General features: G+C 35.7%; 1 protein-coding gene across 8 annotated transcripts in view; it reads left to right on the top strand.

Moving 5' to 3' along the window:
• LOC143224777 (uncharacterized) overlaps window positions 1–17319 on the top strand; it is a 208644-nt gene extending 191325 nt beyond the window's left edge. For all 8 annotated transcript variants that reach the window (XM_076453068.1, XM_076453064.1, XM_076453063.1 and 5 more), the window contains one exon: window positions 10232–17319. In XM_076453068.1, the coding sequence (XP_076309183.1) occupies window positions 10235–10930 (696 nt within the window). In that variant the 5' untranslated portion in view covers window positions 10232–10234 and the 3' untranslated portion in view covers window positions 10931–17319. The remainder of the gene's footprint in view (window positions 1–10231) is intronic.
• The last annotated feature ends 3630 nt before the right edge of the window (window positions 17320–20949 follow it).

Genomic DNA, 20949 nt, shown 5'->3' with positions numbered 1-20949 from the left:
TTTCTATTTGAACATGTGAAACAGACACCTGCTTTAGTACTGTAGCTGACTAACCATAACAATAACAGCTGATATATATATATATATATTTTCTTCAAATCGCCCGCATGATGTAGATGAAGCCTAGAAGTCAATTGTGCGCTGGGGTAGAGGGTGATGGTGGGTGCGTGGGTGGGTGGGTGGGGGCAGATCATACGGGAGGGAATGAGTGAATGATACGCGTGAACTTATGGTTATGAGAACAAACTTCAGAACATGTCTGAAAAATTGAATATTTCAAATATAAAATTCGTTGGACATATCATGAAGTTTTCCTGGTAGTCGTACATCCCTTACCTGTCCCCGAGTGGGACAGCGGTAAGTCCAGCGATTTACAACGCTGAAGTCCGCGGCTCGATTCCGTACGGTGGATACAGCAGATAGCTTTGCTCTAAAACAAACAAACAAATGCTTCTTTCTTCCCATAGTGGATCGTTGATAAGTTTACGGACTCATATTCTAAAATCTGGAGTTCGATTCCCTGCGGTGACACAATGCAGATAACCCGTTATGTAACTTTGTACTAAGAAAACAATAATAACCCTTATGCTTGATTTAAATATCATTACTCTTGTAATTAATGTATATAACTGAATACATAATTACTGGTACCATATATATTTCATCATACATTTCTGAATTACAGCATGTTTTGTCTATTCTTTTAATTTCTGACAGAAACAATGAATCAAACTTTTGCACAATTATCATTGCTTGTCCAGATACACGTTATGTCATATTTAACTCTAAAAAACTTGTTTTTAATTATTCAGTGAGTATTAACTTTCGAAAAACCTCAAAGTCTGATTGGCTTTTATTGAAGATAGTGCTTACACAATAAGGTTGTTGATTGGTTGGTTTTGAATTTCGCGCAAGGCTACACGAGGGCTATCTGCGCTAGCCGTCCCTAATATAGCAGTGTAAGACTAGAGGGAAGGCAGCTAGTCATCACCACCCACCGCTAACTGTCGAGCTACTCTCCAACGAATTGTAAAATTGATCGTCACATTATAACGACCCCATAGATGAAATGGCAGATTAAATTCAAATATTTTTGACAATAGAAATCAAGAATTATTCGTAATGAAAGAAGTTAAGGAAAAGAATCGTAGCATCAAAAGTGTTTATTTGAAGAACTCAATCTGCGAGTTTCCGGACTTAAAATGAATGCTAAAATGTGTGGTTCGATTCTCGCTGTGGACACGGTAAGTAATCCAGCGTGGATTTGCTCTAAATCAATCAACCAACCAACCATTGTGTGTTATATGTGGTAAAGATCTAAGCGGCACACTAGATGTCACTGAAACAAATAATATTCAACAGCGCGTCGTCTTTCTTACTGATTAATAGAATACTGCTGATACTAATTAAAATATACTACGGTAAGAGAGATGTACTGAATTAATGTGGTATTATGAAACGTTTAGGAACTGTGGGCCTTACTAACTATTACGTAAATCATTTCAAAAAACAGTTGTCTCTTTGCGGATTTCCTGTAAGTTTTCGACACTCGCAGTAAACGTATGTCATCGCTTAGTAACAACAACAAATGAACACAGCGAATCCGGAATGTTCTTTACAAATTCAGGTCTATAAAAACCACGTTCTTTTCAGTATTGTTCGGAACAAAAATTATCAATTGGGCAGACTAAAAATTTGCTTTAAAAAAGAAAAAAAAAGAGAAATTGCATTAATTTATCGGAACTCTGTCGTTTCCAACTCGTCTTCTTCAATCAAAATGCGGCCCGGCATGGCCTAGCGCGTAAGGCGTGCGACTCGTAATCCGAGGGTCGCGGGTACGCGCCCGCGTCGCGCTAAACATGCTCGCCCTCCCAGCCGTGGGGGTGTATAATGTGACGGTCAATCCCACTATTCGTTGGTAAAGAGTAGCCCAAGAGTTGGCGGTGGGTGGTGATGACTAGCTGCCTTCCCTCTAGTCTTACACTGCTAAATTTGGGACGGCTAGCACAGATAGCCCTCGAGTAGCTTTGTGCGAATTTCAAAAACAAACAAACAGTAACCTAAAACTTTCAAATCTAAAATAACTCACTCGTAGATAATCCTGTGTTTTTAATAATTACATACAGTCGGCTTCTAAATCATACATATGTAGGTGTAGCCAGGTGGTTAGGGTATTTGATTCCCCATCTGACGGTCGAGAGTTCGAATCTCCGTTCCACGAACCATGTTCACCCTTACAGATGTGAGGGAAGTTAAAAATAACAGCAATATGTCTGTAGACTTACAATGCTGGAAACTGGTTTTCGAAACTCGTGGTGAGCAGAGCACAGATAGCTCATTGTGTAATTTTGTGTATAACTTCGAACAGTGAAATAATATAACCGTCCATCCCATTATTGTTCGGTAAAATAGTAGCCCAAGAGTTGGCGGTGGGTGGTGATGACTAATTGCCTTCCCTCTAGTTTGTTTGTTTTTACTGCTAAATTAGTAATGGATAGCACAGATATCCTTCGAGTAGCTTTTCAAGGAATCCAAACTACAAATATATATTTAGAATTTATTTCATGAGTTATAAAACTAATTTAAGTTCCAAAGAAAACCGATAGTTTCAAATAATGTAATTCATGTTTGATAATTAGCTTTCAGCTTCGTGTAACTTTAGCCCCTGGACAGCTAACTGTCAACTATTAATTTCTGAATTCCTCACTGTCCATCTTTACTTCCTGAGTAACTGACTCTTAATTTTTAGTTTCTGAGTGAGTGATTGTCAATCGTTGGTTCCTGAGTAAGTGGCTGTTAATTTACAATTTCTGTGTAAGTGACTTTAAACCTTGAATTATTAAGTAACTTAACATTTGATCTTTAGTTTTAAGTAAGTTCCAGTCAACTTAGTTGATGAGTTAAGTCAGGTCAGCTTCACTCATAACACTTAGTCAACTTTCAGTTCTCTCGTAACTTTCTTCTAGGCTGAAACGAACAAAACCAAAACTTAAATTCTAAGTAACTTTTAGTTATTTTTTTTAAATTATTTAATGATTTTCATTCATTAGTTACATTTAAGTAATTATTTCTAGACTAACTTCCAAGTAAGCTTTGGTTTCTTGTATAACTTTCCTTGGAAACTGTCACGTATAGATCTGATCTAAGATAGAGTTTTACGTAATATATGTTTAGAACTTTAGTTTTTGAATAATTTGGGCCTAATTGGTTTTTTTTTAGTGTGTTATTTGTTATGATAAAGTAGAAACTGATCTTCCAACTGGAACATCTTAACTTCAGATACTCGCGTTAGTTGATTAAACACATGACCCGGCATGGCCAAGCGTGTTAAGGCGTGTGACTCGTAATCTGAGGGTTGCGGGTTCGCATCCCCTTCGCGCCAAACGTGCTTGTCCTTTCAGCCGTGGGGGCGTTATAAAGTGACGGTCAATCCCACTATTCGTTGGTAAAAGAGTAGTCCAAGAGTTGGCGGTGGGTGGTGATGACTAGCTGCCTTCCCTCTAGTCTTACACTGCTAAATTAGGGACGGCTAGCGCAGATAGCCCTCGAGAAGCTGTGCGCGAAACAAAACAAACAAAACAATCGTACTAGGCAGCGGAGACAGGTGACAGCGAATTATAACGTGTGACGCGGGATTATGAGCGTAATTTTTACTCTAACTGTCTGAATAGCCTTGACAAAAGTATATGATTGGGTGTTAGGATTTTATTTCGAAAATGTTCCAGTGACCAGAAAGCTGTTCGTGTTGCATCATGCGAAATATTAAAAGGACCAGTCTGATTGTCAGCGTTCTTAGATTGTGACTCACAGAATTCGTGGGTTGCGTCCCATCACGCACTTTTGGGGCAGCAGGTACACTATAAGAGTAAAATTCATATCACCCTATTCTGCCAAACAAGGCCAGGGTGGCCTAAGAGATAATGATGGGGTTTTTTGACTAATTGATTTCCCTCTTGTCTTTCAATTCAGAATTAGGGTTGTCTAGGTATAGATTGCCGTCAATTAGCTTGGCACAAAAGCTATTAAAAATAGTTCTTACTGCATAAATATAAGTTACTTAAAAAAATGCTAAAAATTGTATTTATTTATACTTTCTAGTCGTCACTAAGTAAAAGCCCTCCATTTGTACAGCAGTAAGTCAACGGATTCCCAACGCTAAAATCAGCGGTTCGATACCCCTCGGTGGACTCAACAGACAGCCCGATGTGTTTTGCTGTTAAAACCACACGCACATTAAGTATGTACGTGTGTTAATTCACGTTTACGTTATTAACATGTGTAACTAAGTTTTAAGTGTCAGTTTTCCTTGATTACTGGAAGCACATAGAGCGTGCTGTGTACTGGCAGGATTATGACGAATAACGTCGACATACTTTTGTTTTGGAAGCTTAGAAATGTCCATTTCTTACAGAACTATACGATCTGTTTTCTTTACAACGGTAATATTCTCGACTGTCCTTCAGCATATTCTTTGAGCTTTAAACTCGGATTAACAAAAACAGGTTTACACAGATAGATATATAGCTACCAATTTTATCTCTCGCAAACTCGAGTTTGTTTGAAACCACTGTCTCTGTTAATTTGTTCGAACGCTAAAATCTATTGAATAACCTAGTGATAAGTTATTATTGTTTCAATTCGCTTTGAAACATATGCATTAACTACGATAAATGATAATTACCGATGTATGAGGTATCTGTCTTGTTTCAACACATGCGCAGTAAGTGAAAATTTAAATTAGAGGATTGTTTGTTTGTTTTTGAATTTCGCACAAAGCTATTCGAGGGCTATCTGTGCTAGCCATCCCTAATTTAGCAGTGTAAGACTAGAGGGAAGGCAGCTAGTCATCACCACCCACCGCCAACTCTTGGGCTACTATTTTACCAACGAATAGTGGGATTGACCGTAACCTTATAACGCCCCCACGGCTGAAAGGGCGAGCATGTTTGGTGCGACGGGGATGCGAACCCGCGACCCTCAGATTAAAAGTCGCACACCTTAACACGCTTGGCCATGCCGGGCCTAAATTAGAGGAAAATGGAGAAATAAAAACACAAATAAACTAATTCTCTTTTGAAACACTAGCTTGTATACGTACATAAAGTTACCGAATCAGTTTCGTGATAATATACAAGTATTCCTTTTTCCCTTTAGCAGATTGGATATAAGTTTATCTTATTTTAGTTTCATTCAATTTGCTATGAGCTATTGGAGTTACCAACACTTCAGATATCTATACTAACTAGATATTCCAATATTCAGAAAATTATTTGTACTATTACCTCGTAATTTTGTTTGACTGTTTTTTCTCTTAAAATATTATTTTATTTATATATTATTTTTATTCTCTTTTATCTTGATTTGACAACATGGTGTTACGTTTTACACCACTCTCATTACCCCCCTCCCCGACAGAAATTATTCGTAAAGCTGGAATATTTAAGGATAACTTTTATGAACTATTATTAAACGTGAAAGTATCTATGTATGGAGTGATAAATCGTCTCTGTCCTTGCTTGTTCTTAAACCTTAGATTCTAAACCATTATTAATGCTCAGCGCATTATAGAGACATTAGTAAGCACGAGCCCTGGTCGTTTCAAGCAGAGAAGGTGATTCCAATAATAACGTATCTTGCACTTAAATGGCATATTATATTAATTCCTCGATGTAATTCTGCGCATCACTTTCACCTCGCTTCCCCCCTCCTCAGAACATTATGAAGCTATCAGCGCTAAGAAAAGAATCTGCGGTGTTCATTATGTTAGATTATCTTGACACGTAGTCTTGTCTATATGCTCACGTTGCGTTCCTCAGGTTAGGTTAATAAGACTTTAGATGCCCTTTCTGTTGCTTGTTTGTTGACCTTTCTGTAAGTAAAGGTTAGGATGTCGTATTCCTCAAACGTTCGGAACATGTGTTCTCAACACACGTCACTTTCAAGTTTAAAAAATAAATTTTATATCTTATTGACTTGCGCTTCTGTTTTCTGGATTTGATGAAAGTCGTTTTTGTTTAGTTTTTCTCAGAACATTAAGCGTTTTGCGAACACTTTGTTACGTGAGTGAAAAATTTTAAAATCGAATATAAAGAATACATGTAGCCTGGTAGTTAGTTTAAGAAACTACGAGTGCGAAGATTCAAAGTTTGAGCCCTATTACCGCAAAATCACGCTCCATCTTTTAAAGCTGTTTAATATGAGTAACCATCTTATCTCACCACGAGAAACCGAGTTTCGATACTCGGGGTGGGCAGCGCACAGATAGCCCATTGTGTATCTTTGTGTTTAATACTAAACAAACAACCATCTTATCTCACAACTCGATAAACTAAAGCAGACCAAGAGATAATGGTGGGTACTGTTGACTAGTTGTTTTCTCATTGGTCTGTCAGTTCAAAATTATGAATCTCATTGGTCTATTCAAAATTATGAATACATTATTTTTTGAGGTAAAGGATGGTAATTTTAGAGGGCAGAAAGAACGGAACTCATTTCTTACGAGGAAGGAACTATTTAAATCCTATTTTTAATTAAGGATAATTAATTATTTTCGCCTTAAATCAGAATTTCGCATGCGGCTTGTTTGATTTCATTGTCGACCGGAACACACAGTACTCCCAGTTTCAAAAACGTAAACTTGATCAAACGGATTGTTACTTCGGATACGCCGAACGAAACCAACGTTTTCAATCTTAGACTTTATACCATATCAGTAAACTGCATAAGTACTGCAAATTACACGTCTGTAAACATGTTCGGCACAAGACATAATTATAAACGCAACATTGTAGAAACGTTTCACTCAACAGCATCTCCGGGTGCGTTTTCCATGAATACACAAATCGTAATTCACAGTAGAAAGCTTTAAATGTTTTAACACTCCTACGAAAAGTGGGGCCTAATAGGCCCCAGAGCAACTTGAAAGGTTATTAATATTAGGCTAATAATTTTGTATTTAAATGAAATTGCCATTTAAATCCATTAATGAATGGATTAACGAGATTCCCACTGTCCCTATCTACTATCTAGCGAAACCACAGCCAGGGGAACGGGCTTGGAGAAATTAGGACTAGAAACGTCTTTTCGTAGGAGTGTTAATTAAAAGGTTTATACTGTCAAATACGGCTTGCATTTCTAGTAAAAGTCTCCTAAAGAAGCTGGAAAGCGAAACGGCAAAATAAAAATAACAAATTAGGTGTTATAAAGTTATTCGTTACTTAAAGGTCTTTTATACACTAATATACACCACGAAAGTTAAATAAATTGTACAATGGCATTATACGTCTCGATTTAACTTCACTTAAAGATTGGTTGACCATTCAAAGATATTGGTGTCTTGGTTCAACTTCGTTTAAAGATTGGTTCACAATAGAAAGATATTGGTGTCAGGGTTCAATTTCATGTAAACATTGGCTCACCAAAAAAGGTATTCTCGTGATGATAAGAAATCCACTTAAAATAAAAATGTATCTCAGGAAGGCTGGTATGGGTATTAACACTTTTACTATTAAAGCAGGTTAACAACAGGTTTTGTTAACCTAAGAAGGTCGAAACATTGTTCTCTGCTTTATTAGTTAAAGTGTTAACATCTTTACCAGCCGACCAGAGGTACAAAGATATTCTTGTCTTGATTCAACTTCATATAAACATTAGTTCACAAATGAGCTTCATAATTGGGATTTTCAAGCGAAGAGAAAATTACGCATGCGTGGGAAAATTGACCAATTGGATTCAAGAATATTATTTCGTAATTCAATTTTTTTTCGAGGGAAAGGCATACAGAAACATCACTCGCCTCCCCCAAGAGGTTTATTTAACCATTTGAATCTGAATATCGTAACTGACTGAGTGCCACTTCTATACCGCGCCCACAACTGAAAGCGTTGAGAGTGTTCAAAGACATCGTGTCAAAATGTTTTTACCTCACAGTTCGTAGCACGGGACGCTAATCACAATGCTATGCCTAGCCCTATATAATTTAATCTAAACTGTAACATTAGATACGTAATTATTAGGCTTATTACTTATTAAACTAATGATTCTTTTACATATTTTAGTGACGAGTAATAAGACGGTTCAGCATGACTAGGTGATTAGGGGGCGCTCTACTCGCAAGTTAAGAGTCGCGGGCTCGAATCACCTTCACATCAAAACACGCTCGCCGTTTCAGCCGTGGAGACGTTATAAGTGACGGTCAGTCCCACTACTAGTTAGAGAAAGAGTAGCCCAAAAGTCGGCGGTGGGTGGTGATGACTAGCTGTCTTTCCTCTAGTCTTACACTACTAAATTAGGAACGGCTAGCGCAAAATTACAAAAACAACAAATTAATAATACAGATCTGCGATGGTTTTATTCTCTTGAAGTCTTTACTCATGCAACTCTGATTCCTGTACGCTGAAACTGAAAATGGTGTCTGTTTTTCTCTACCATGTACAGAGTTTTCATAAAACGTTATACTGCAGCGCATAACAGATTGTTTGTTTGTTTTGGATTTCGCGCAAAGCTACACGAGGACTATCTGTGCTAGCCGTCCCTAATTTAGCAGTGTAAGACTAGAGGGAAGGCAGCTATTCTTCACCATCCACCACCAACTCTTGAGCTACTCTTTTATCAACGAATAGTGGGATTGACCGTAACATTATAACGCCCCCACGGCTGAAAGGGCGAGCATGTCTGGTGTGATGGGATACATGAAAGAAAGACCACAACACGTAATTTTAGGACTAAAAGACGTAGACTTCACACAAACAGATCAGGTTGAATGATGATACGTGTTCGTTTAACATCAACGTTCTCCCTTTCCTTCAGTTTCTTTGTATTTTGTTCAGAAAAATAACAATAAAAGTTTTCATTATGATAAATGAAATAATAATTTGATCTAAGTAAGAGTTTTTTTATTCTTCTTCTAGATCTGTAAAAAAATAAATCCTTATGTGATATAAACAACAAAACGAAGAAATTTTGAAATCCGTTATTGAAACCAAAAACAATTTTTATCACGTTCAAATTCGAAGGTCTGTGTACACGATCCACCATGAATTTTTCTTGGTTAACTCCTGTAATAAAACGTGTTATTTTGATGTTATTCTTTGCTGACGAAATATGAGAATTTGTGGGTTTATTTCTTACCGTTTTTTTTTAGGTACTTTTTTCCTTTTCTTTGCATCGTTTACTTAACATAGAGACTGACGTTTAATGAGCAGAAGAAATTTTAGAAAATAATTATCGAATATAAGTTGTTATTGTCTTTATGTTTTTTTCTTCTTCTAGGCTTTTCAATAATAACACAAAATATGGAGCTCGATTTGAAGCGTAACAGGCCCTCAGAATTACTACACAGCCACAAGGGTGCAGTTTATGGAGCTATTGCTTCAGATATTGTTTGCAATAGATGATAATATACGGCCAACGCTAGATATTAGGAGTTCTAAGCACCTAACCATAACCCTATTTTTTTTTAATACTGTCAGCTTGTCGTGTGATCCGTGGCATCTTAAAAAGATATACAAGTCTCGATGCTGCTTGTATTTCATTTACTGTGAAGTTAAACTGTTTTCGCTTCTACGAGGTTGTTTTACCTATTGTCAAACACAAGGCTAGGTACAAAATAGGTAATCTGCGCTGTGCCTAATTTTTAGTGTAATATATCCTCAGATATACAGCAAAGTAACCATGGGAATAGTTATAGGGCAACTGTTACAGATACTATTTGCAATGGATGGTGAGTTACCGCTAACACTTGACATATAGGGAGTTCTAAACACTTAACTGTGACCAGTTACTTTTACAGCTTTTGTTTCCGTAAAGTTATTGCTCGTAATTAAGCACAAAGCTACACCATGAGCTATTTGTGCTCTGCCCACCACGGGGATCGAAAACCGGTTTCTAGCGTTGTGCCACTGGGAAGGACAGTGAAGTTCTTTTACAGAGTTTGAGTCTTTGCTTTTTTAAATATGGGATAAAAGGGCGACTTTACCAATTGTTAAGTTTTTTCATTTTCACCTTGTTGTGGACTAAGTTAGAATGCGTAGAGTTACAGATGTCATGCACACTTCACGCAACAGCAAAATTTGAACCTGTCGAAAATAACGTTTAAATTAGAGCCTTTGTTTTGTTCGTAATTTGTCCGTATTTTTCAGGGTAAACATTTCAATGTGTATGAATCCATTAATGTCACACAGTTCTCTGTTTCTACACTAACAAACATATATGTTTGATATTGGTGTTGCAGGAAATGGTGAAGTCTCGAAACAAAGAAATGACTTCGGCAATAGGCGAGATAAAATCACTAACACAAGACAGGTGTTTCTGGCCAGATGAGACAACTGACATAGACAACTATCCTTCTACAGACGATCTACGAAACGAAGAAAAATCACGCAGCGTCACCAAGCGGCCATCTGGTTCGGCAGAGGATCCTTCCCCTAACAGTGAATCTACTGACTCGAGTTCCGAGGTTGCCACGCCAACCAAACCAAAACGACAAAGGACGTCGGCATCGAACGGACGTAGGCGACGACAGACATTAAATGCACGGGAACGAAACCTTCGGCGTTTGGAGAGCAACGAACGAGAGCGCATGCGCATGCACAGTTTAAACGATGCCTTTCAAGCCCTTCGAGAAGTTATACCCCATGTTACTATGGAAAGAAAATTGTCTAAGATAGAAACTCTAACACTTGCAAAAAACTACATAATGGCCCTAACAAATGTTGTTTGTGACATGAGAGGTGAGAGTAAGCCCTACAAGTTGTTATCAACAAACTTAGACAGCAACAACAACGCGGATGACCACGGAGACGCAGAAGTTCAATTACAAAGCACGTTGATTCTTCAAGAAATTAATCCTAACCATCACGAGGCGCTAGAGGAAGTACACGTCACTGAATACAATGCTGGCGTTCCTTCTCGGGCTGACAAAATTTTTTAGTTGCAGAATTGTCTTTCTCGTGGGTCATTTTCAAAGGATAAAAAACATAAATAAATAACGGTGTGTTGTCATCCTTCACACGAAACATGAAGTTGAAATATGAAGAGGTCACTGATTATGAGATCTATGCTCATTTCGGGATTACCAAACTCTTTAACTGCAAAACGGTTCACAGGTCAGTTTGAAAAGATTACAAAAAAAAAAGAAATGAAAATAAATATGTGGTTATTCTTCATGAGAATCGTCAGGGTCAAGTCTCAATGCCACGACTAACGTTCACATTTATTTTGATATTCAAAAATGTGTTATGGAAATGAAATCATTGTGTTACATTCGACTTTTATAGGTTGCATGCTTTTAGAAGAGTGTGAGAAATATATAATTTAAAAATTGACTTTCTTTTCAATGGTATAACGAAGGTTTAAGTTTTGTTTAAAAGGTAGAAGTATTGTGGTTGCTACCCTCCTGAGAAACATCAGAACGAAAGGAAAGGGAAAAAACAATTGGAGTGAGGTAGAACTTCATAAAATTATTATTTAAGCTCATGTCCTTAACCCAATATTTACATATCAACATCATTATGGTCGTGTTAGACGTGAAAGCTTTTTGCCATCATCATTGTATTCGTAACCGAATAACAAGTTGAAAATAGTAATCAGGTTTTGAATAACGTATGTTTATTTATAAAGACTTAATTATATCATACGTGTTATTAAAAAAATTATATTCGCTGACTAAGTTCAGTTTGTAAGTGTTAATACCCATACCAGCCGTCTTGAGAATACATTTTTACCAAAATAAAGTTTAGAAAAACGTTTCGACCTTCTTAGGTCATCTTCAGGTTAACATGAACAATACGCCCGGCATGGCTAGGTGGGTTAAGGCGTTCGGGTCGTAATTCGAGGGTCACGGGTTCGAATTTCCGTCGCCTTAAACATGCTCGCCCTTTCAGCCGTGGGGGCTTTCTAATGTGCCTGTCAATCCCACTATTCGTTGGTAAAACAGTAGCCCAAGAATTGGTGGTGGGTGGTGATGACTAGTTGCTTTCCCACTAATCTTACACTGATAAATTAGGGATGGCTAGCGCAGATAGCCCTCGTTTAGCTTTGCGCGAAATTCAAGCCAAACAAGCATGAACAATATGGCGCATACAGTTTTTATTACCACACACTTTCAAATAATAGGAACAAGCATCTTTTATTCGCAAAGAAATGGCACACATTGTTAACCTAAAGATGACCTCAGAAGGTCGAAACGTTGTTCTGTACTTTATTTTAATTAAAGTGTTAATATCCATATCAGCAGTCCTGATAATGCATTTCCTGAGTTAATTTTTCATCTGTTTCAATATGCTGTAGAATTTTTAGTCCTTTAAACAATTGCGTTTATCGTTATATGAGAAATGTATATTCTAGTATCTGTAAGAGTATTGTTTGAAATTACTGGGCCGCAACGTTCCACGTTCCATTTTACATTTTTTTCTCAAACACGATTATTGAATTGAAGTGATACTAAGTTGTTGTTTTTTTATTTATTAGCATAAGTGTTTAAAAGCCAGTAGAGGGCGGTAAATAGAGAAACAAAACTTACAGAAGAAAATGATGGCTCACTGACTGGTTTTTCCTGTTCTTGGAATATTTTACGTTGCAGGAGGTATAAAAAAAAGTGCGTACACACTGAGCTGACACTATTAGCTCATACTGAGCTTAATGAAGTGTTACTATTTTAAAATATTTGCTGGAAGGTTAGAGAGAACACGCGCCCCACATGTGATTATCATATGAATGTTCATTGTTGTATGGTTTGTTGTTCTAGCTTTAGTCGTTGTCCTGTGACATTCTGTTATTTGAAGATGGACATTGGACAGTTCAGAATTAATATTCTTGATGACGATGGACAATATGGCGCATACAGTTTGTTTTTTTTTATCCACGTACTTTCAAATAATATGGATAAGCATATTTTATCCGCAAAGAAACGACACACATCTGGAGAAGATTCTGAGAAAAACAACACAGAGTAAATGGTTATTGGGTTTTTACTGAATGGAAGATAATTTTTCTTTCGCTCTGATTATTAAGGTAATTGTTGCACAAATGTCTGGGTGTTCAAGTGAAGGCGTTCACGTGTTGTCTTTTTTTTTTTTTTTGACTTCATGTGGCAGGTACATCTAAACACTTCTATATCGCTTTAACATATCAGGCCAATGTTACGTTTTTCCATTTTTATTTGTCTAACGTAAAGCTGTTTAATCTTAACAGTTTCTTTTCTCTGTTTAATAAAACTAATATCATCATTCTCAGTATAATGTACTTAATGGCACGTAAGATAATTTCCACCATTCTCAGTATAATGTTCTTAATGGCACGTAAGATAATTTCCACCATTCTCAGTATAATGTTCTTAATGGCACGTAAGATTATTTCCACCATTCTCAGTATAATGTTCTTAATGGCACGTAAGATAATTTCCACCATTCTCAGTATAATGTTCTTAATGGCACGTAAGATAATTTCCACCATTCTCAGTATAATGTTCTTAATGGCACGTAAGATTATTTCCACCATTCTCAGTATAATGTTCTTAATAGCACGTAAAATAATTTCCACCATTCTCAGTATAATGTTCTTAATGGCACGTAAGATAATTTCCACCATTCTCAGTATAATGTTCTTAATGGCACGTAAGATTATTTCCACCATTCTCAGTATAATGTTCTTAATAGCACGTAAGATAATTTCCACCATTCTCAGTATAATGTTCTTAATGGCACGTAAGATAATTTCCACCATTCTCAGTATAATGTTCTTAATGGCACGTAAGATTATTTCCACCATTCTCAGTATAATGTTCTTAATGGCACGTAAGATAATTTCCACCATTCTCAGTATAATGTTCTTAATGGCACGTAAGATAATTTCCACCATTCTCAGTATAATGTTCTTAATGGCACGTAAGATTATTTCCACCATTCTCAGTATAATGTTCTTAATAGCACGTAAGATAATTTCCACCATTCTCAGTATAATGTTCTTAATGGCACGTAAGATAATTTCCACCATTCTCAGTATAATGTTCTTAATGGCACGTAAGATAATTTCCACCATTCTCAGTATAATGTTCTTAATAGCACGTAAGATAATTTCCACCATTCTCAGTATAATGTTCTTAATGGCACGTAAGATAATTTCCACCATTCTCAGTATAATGTTCTAAGATTATTTCTAAGTTAAATGTAAGTTACCCTCTCAAAAACCGAAACCAAAACGAAACAGTGATAATATGTGGTATTGTTGTTTATTTTTCACTAGAATCTATTGTTTCTTTCACCGTACTGCCACCTTTCTAACAGAAGTTGTTCTGTGTCCAAGCGACATAAATCTTAATTCTCACAATACGTGTCTTAAGCAGTGAGTACTCAAAATCAAGAGACTTATCTTATAACATAAAATATATTTCACGTACAACTAGGGACATTTTCGTGCTCCTTCTGCGCAAGTCATGACAAGATGGTGGACTAATCAATTTTTTTGCTAATTCAAGGTATGTCACTATTGGATAGAATCAGCTGACGTTTATTTAGAAATGCAATGGTTTTAATATGAATTACAACCCATGAAAGCTGTTGTAAGAGTGAACTCTCTTATTCTCAAGATAACATTAATTTTTTCAGCCAACGCGGCTCAGTTATGTATCCAACTCTTATATTTCATAGACCTTCCGCTCTGCGTTATATAATTCTTATAAAATAGTATGTTATTATTTCTCTATAATATAATAGTATATTTATTCTATAAAACTGGATTAATACGTGTAATATATCCATGTTGGTAATCTAAGTGTTAATATACGAAACTATTCAGATCTATTTATACGTTCATCTTTCGATTTCTTAATAACAATATATTTAATGTCAGAGAAAACCCTGGATTAGACTGTTATCTGTTTCCACAGGTATTTTCTAGCACTTTTGTTTTCGAGATAGATTCAGTTTGATTCATTTATGTATAGGTTCAATGATCTAGCACTGGAAAAGGCAGAAGTTCACTAGTGTCATAGAATAAGGTTAGATGCAACACAAACATGAAACTCAAGTGTTTTGATTATTGTGAATGAACACGTTTCACGTTTAACATTAAACTGTAATTGTTCATAAAGACAGACATTAAACTGTGATTATTGAGGAAAACATGTTTGATATTAAAACGTAATTGGTCGGTAAAATCACTGGGGACAAAGTTCAGTTGAATTAGATATTCACTTGTACCATATGTTATTAAATACAGCTAGCTCTTGAAGAAATAGACTAGAAGACTAAACGTCACGTGGCAGTGTTTTATTTATTGTTTTATGTTATGTAATTTATTTCTATTGTAAGGAGATACGTCAGGTTGGTTTATAGTAATTATTTATATGTTTTTTATGAACGACATTGAAATGAGAGTTTTAATATCGACAGGAATAATATATTTATTAAAACTAAAACTAGTTGGAATATAGAGATTCGAACCATAAAAATATGTACTTTCAGCCTCTTCATTTTTGTATTTGTATATCTTGTATTAGATAACTTATTTCCATTTAAATTTATATGGAGTCAGGGGGTTAGCTGTATTTTCTACAAGTAAAGATGCGAACTTATTGATTGTTTGTAAATTTTCTATACGATTGAAAAGTTAATGATTCTTATTTGTGTTAATGTGTTGAGATAACAATTTTAAAATCGTTAAGTTATTGTTGAATTCGAAATGCTGTTATTCTAACATATGGTGAAAACTGTTGACAATTTTGAAGTAAATAAATTTGTTTTTTTTTTAACTAATTATATTAATATTTGACGTATTTTTTAATCGTCAGTTACCGATAGATGCCGCAGTTAATAAGGTTTCTTAGCCTAGAAACCTCGCTGTGAAAGAGTGAGCTTCGTGTTTCAGTTAGATTAGATATAAGATTGAGGACATTAAGTATTTTAATATATTTAATTTATATACCAAAATGTGTTTCATTCTCAAATATTATAATATGTGGTAGTTTAACAAGGGACGACGTTAAAGGATGCGTCGATAAATATATTAGCTCACCATTGATAGATACTTAACTATAAAGCAGTATTAATATCTTCATGGGTATTTTTGCCGAAATTTAGGCTTAATAAATACATTCCAGTAATCGTTTAGTGATTCGTGAACATTATTTTCATACAAAGATTTACTTTGTATAAATATAAATGTTTCTAGCATATATGGAACAATGTTTTATGTTTTTTTCTCAGTTGAAAAAATGTTTATCTTCTTATTTCTTAGTAAATATTTTTGAAATTTTGAATCTATACGTTTCAACACTAACCACTAAATCTACAAAATATTCTAAAGAAAAGTATAATTTATTTGACAGCACCTATAGAATTAAATACAAGTTTATTTTTTTATTCCTAAATAAATTTTCACTCTTAAAATTGCAACTTGTTAGGTAAACTGGTTGTACAACACACACGTGGACCAAAAATATAATACAAGCAGCACACACGTTGTCAGTTTCAACATAATTCAATAATTCGCTGCTTAGTTACTAGAATTACAACATAAAAAAATAGATTTTTCTTCTATTTCTTTCACACTTACAAAGTGCAGAGTATTTTACACTCGATAGGATTCATTAAGATCTATCTTACTTTGTATTTGATGTTACATCGTATAACGTACTCACTTAGAGCTGATTATTGTATATCGTCTATTTCTTTCTCACATAACAGTTGTTGTTTCAAACAACCAACCAACTAAAATCGTTTTAAAGTATCGTAGTTTAAAATGATTTTATGTTATTGAATATTATTAGATACCAAAATTTGTTATAATAAAGGCAGGAGAAGATATAGAACATAACGCACTGAAAATATTGTCGATTGTTTTCTAATTTTAAATATAGAATATTCATTCTCCTGTAGTTTGAAAACTTCGTATCCATTAGATACAGCAACCGTTGTCTAGAGGTTTAACTTTGTTTTGTTCTAATTCAACGTGTCATAAATGAAACCGCTAATTTTTTCCTCTTATTTTTATATGAGTATAGTGTGCAGTTCGAATACTGACCAGACAAGGTTCCCGCCCTTAAAAATATAAGCGATTCCACCTGTTTCTTACTATATTTAACTGTCGAGGTGGGTTTATTTTTCCATTTGATCATTCAATTATTGCCAAATCTGAATAAAAAAAACTATATATATATATATATAATTGTGTGTAAATATATAAAAACATGGATATATTTTTATTGTTCGGGAATATAGGAGTTAACTTTGTGCTACGTGTAATGTTTATTGTATCCATATTGTTCAGCATATAGACTGTATGTTGAATTTCTGAATGTTGTCAATAAAATATATAGATACATGTTGCATTAATGGACTATGTTTATATATCTTGCAAAACACAAATTATAAACATTTGTCACACTATACCAAAGTCGTTTATCCACATGTCCGTGTTGTAAATAAGAAAGATTTAAATGAACAAAATTAGCATATACAACTTCATTTAACAAGAAATGAAGTTCAACAGTATTTCTTCAGATTATATGAAGTGTGGTTCGGCATGGCCACGTGGTTAAGGCGTTCGACTCGTAATCTGAGTGTCGCGGGTTCAAATCCCGGTTGCACCAAACATGCTCGCCCTTTCAACCGTGGGGGCGTTAGAATTTGACGGTCAATCCCACTATTCGTTGGTAAAAGAGTAGCCCAAGAGTTGGCGGTGGGTGGTGATCACTAGTTGCCTTCCTTGTAATCTTACACTGCTAAATGAGGGACAGCTAGTCAGATAGCCTCCGTCTGGTTTTGCACGAAATTCAAAAGAAATAGACATGAAGTACATGGGAAAGGAAGAAGTCACAGACATAAAACTTTGTTGGATTGGATGTGACAGATTATTAAAAAAAAGCGAGTTTAATCGACAACAAAGGAGATTAATTTGAGTTTCTCGAAGACAGCATACATACAATTCACCGACATAACCAATACTTAGCTATATAATACAGTTCATGTTAGTGAGGTCAATCGAATATATTTCATTTTTATATTCTGTAGAAGCTATTACACTGACTTTATCTTCATCGCCATATGTGAAAAGGCTTTGGTTTCAATAAGGGGTTTGTCGTAACACAGGATGAATAACGGAAAAAAAAACTTTACCAAAATTACCTGAAAGGCTTAAACCTGAAGAGCTGCAGCAAGGGTTTGAGACTTTTAAACTTAAATATGAGGGTTCCAGAACCCCAAAGAAAACTATGAAGGTAGATAGAAATGTTCCTTATGCCAGTTTTTGATTTAATTGGATGTAGAGAAACATACTTATCAACATAAAAGTAATATATTTGATCTATGAAGCATATAGATGTTGTTATGCAAGATAAAATCCCTGTCTCTGATTTACAAAAGGATGCGATACAACTATGGTCAAAAGGGTCAATATGGAGGACAATTTATTTGATTGTTTGTAGTTAAGTGTAAAGCTGCACAATGGACTGTCTGTGTTCAGCTCACCAAGGGTATCGAAACTCCGTTTTCAGCGTTATAAGCCCTCAGACATACCGTTGTGCCACTGGGAAAGGAGAGCAACTTCTTTGACAGACTATTCATAGCGTCAACCGAAAGGTTTCTTGCAGAAAATTCTAGTTCAAAATCACTGTTGACAGACAAAGTCAGGAGAAAGACGATTTTACAGTCAACAAATATCAGGCTGTGTTATAACTAACAAATTTTTTTCAATAATGGTAAGGGCTTAGCCACCTTCAAATTTATACGGATATGACAAAAACTGCCATATGTACCACGATAAATAACGAAATCAGATGTAAACAGGAAAGCTGTGAATGGAAAGAGAAAACAAAAAGAAGACCACGAAAGGGTAAAATATGTTTTTCTATATTTACGTGCGAGTAACAATGTAAACAAGAAATAGACAGGGCGCTTGGTTGTGCTCAGAATAGTTTCGACAGTGTAAGATGACCCATGTGGAATAGTTTGTGTGTCTGGGTCATTTAATTTCCTCAGAACATCATAGAGGATGTATCTGAATGTCGTTGTCGTTTAAGCCTACTCCATACTTTTGAATTTCCATGATGGACAAGAGTCCTTTCATTCTATAATTTACATGTTGTCCAATAATTATAAATGATACCCAGAGACAATTACATGAGAGTTTTGTCATCATGTGTGCTACGTAATCCTAGCGGAATCTGTCGACGTGATGATGCAACAATTTTTTATGTTCGTGTCTTTCCAAATCTCTTTGAGAGACACGACATTGAATTATTTGACCAGCATAATTACCGGAGCTCAGTTTCACTGAGCATATTTAGGACAAAGCTGAATGTTACATTTCATCCCCCCGATCTCTTGCTGACATCTCTGAATAAGTTGCAGAAAATAATCTTTAATGACTGTGTTACATCCAGATATTTAAGATACGTTTGTACCAGGACAAGTGTAGTCATAGGATGTGCTTGTATCAGAATAAGTTTAATTTTAGGATGTGGCTCGGCCTGACCAGGCGTGTTAAGGCGTGCGACTCGTAATCTGAGGGTCGCGGGTTCGCATCCCCGTCGCGCCAAACATGCTCGCCCTTTCAGCCGTGGGGGCGTTATAATGTGACGGTCAATCCCACTATTCCTTGGTAAAAGAGTAGCCCAAGAGTTGGCGGTGGGTGGTGATGACTAGCTGCCTTCCTTCTAGTCTTACACTGCTAAATTAGGGACGGCTAGCGCAGATAGCCCTCGAGTACCTTGTGCGAAATTCAAAAACAAAAAACAAACAAACAATTCCAGGATGAGTTTAATCCTACTCGACGGTTAATATTTTTTTAAACTCAATTTTGGAACTAAAATACTCTTTCTCTCAACCTTGTGTTACTGTGCACGTGTAGCCGTCGGTCAGTTGATACCTTACTTACACGTTTTCATATAATTTATGAATGCAGCTATTTTGATATTTTTATTTTAATGAATAATGAATGGCATTTTCTGTTTTTCCCGAACACACGTCAACTCAACATTTCAAGAATGGCTTATTTGTAATTTGTTTCCTAAATTATAGGCAAAAACAATTAACTTTGATTTAATTTAAAATTTCCTTCGATCTGAAAAGAAATGTAAAATAAACCTAATTCAATACTAGGAGACAATTCTAGGAGTTACTCCAATAGGCTCTGACCTCCACTGTAAAGGCCTAGTTCATTGCAGCAGGTAGAAAAGAATTACACTGGTGACTGTACACTGTTCTACTGTATTCATCATACGTCTTTTTAATATCCCACATCAAACACTATTTTATCATCCAGATCATCATTCTCTCTGAATATCAATGATGATCGTCCATGGTGGTTGTCGGTTTTGTCTAACTAGAGCAGAGGACATCGATATCCTGTCTCTAAAGTATCTAAGACACTGAAGTTTCTTATCCCTAGATTCACAATGGTGCTCATGACGTAATGTCCCATTATTCGTGTACACACTGGGAATTTTAATTCGTGTTCACTTTGGATGAACTATCGAAATGCTTCATAACGTGCAATAATTGTTGTTCCACTTGGAGTTGTCTTAACATTCTGGGGGGAAAGTCAAAGGGATATATAAACATTTTGTATCAACTTTCAAATAAAAGTAATGACTTTCCTTACAGGTGGATAGGAGACACTCGACTCGTAGTCTGACGGTCAAGGGGGTTCGATTCCCCTTCCTACCAAACCATGCTCGCCCTTTCAGCCGTAGAGACATTATAATGTGACGGTCAATCCTACTATCCTTTGCTAAAAGAGTACTCCAAGAGTTAACGGTGAATGGTGATGACTAGCTGCCTTCCTTCTAGTTTTACAATGTTAAATTATGGACGGTTAACGCAGATAGCCCTCGAGTAGTTTAGCGCGAAATAAAAAACAAACAAAGAAACAAATTTTACCAAAGATTAAAAACTAAAACGTTTTATTTTTGTATAATATTTTATTTATTTATTACTTTTAAAGCATTTGGTG

Source organism: Tachypleus tridentatus, chromosome 9 (genome assembly GCF_004210375.1).
Source record: "Tachypleus tridentatus isolate NWPU-2018 chromosome 9, ASM421037v1, whole genome shotgun sequence".
Taxonomy (NCBI): Eukaryota; Metazoa; Arthropoda; class Merostomata; order Xiphosura; family Limulidae; genus Tachypleus; species Tachypleus tridentatus.
This window is presented reverse-complemented; position numbering and strand designations above follow the sequence as displayed.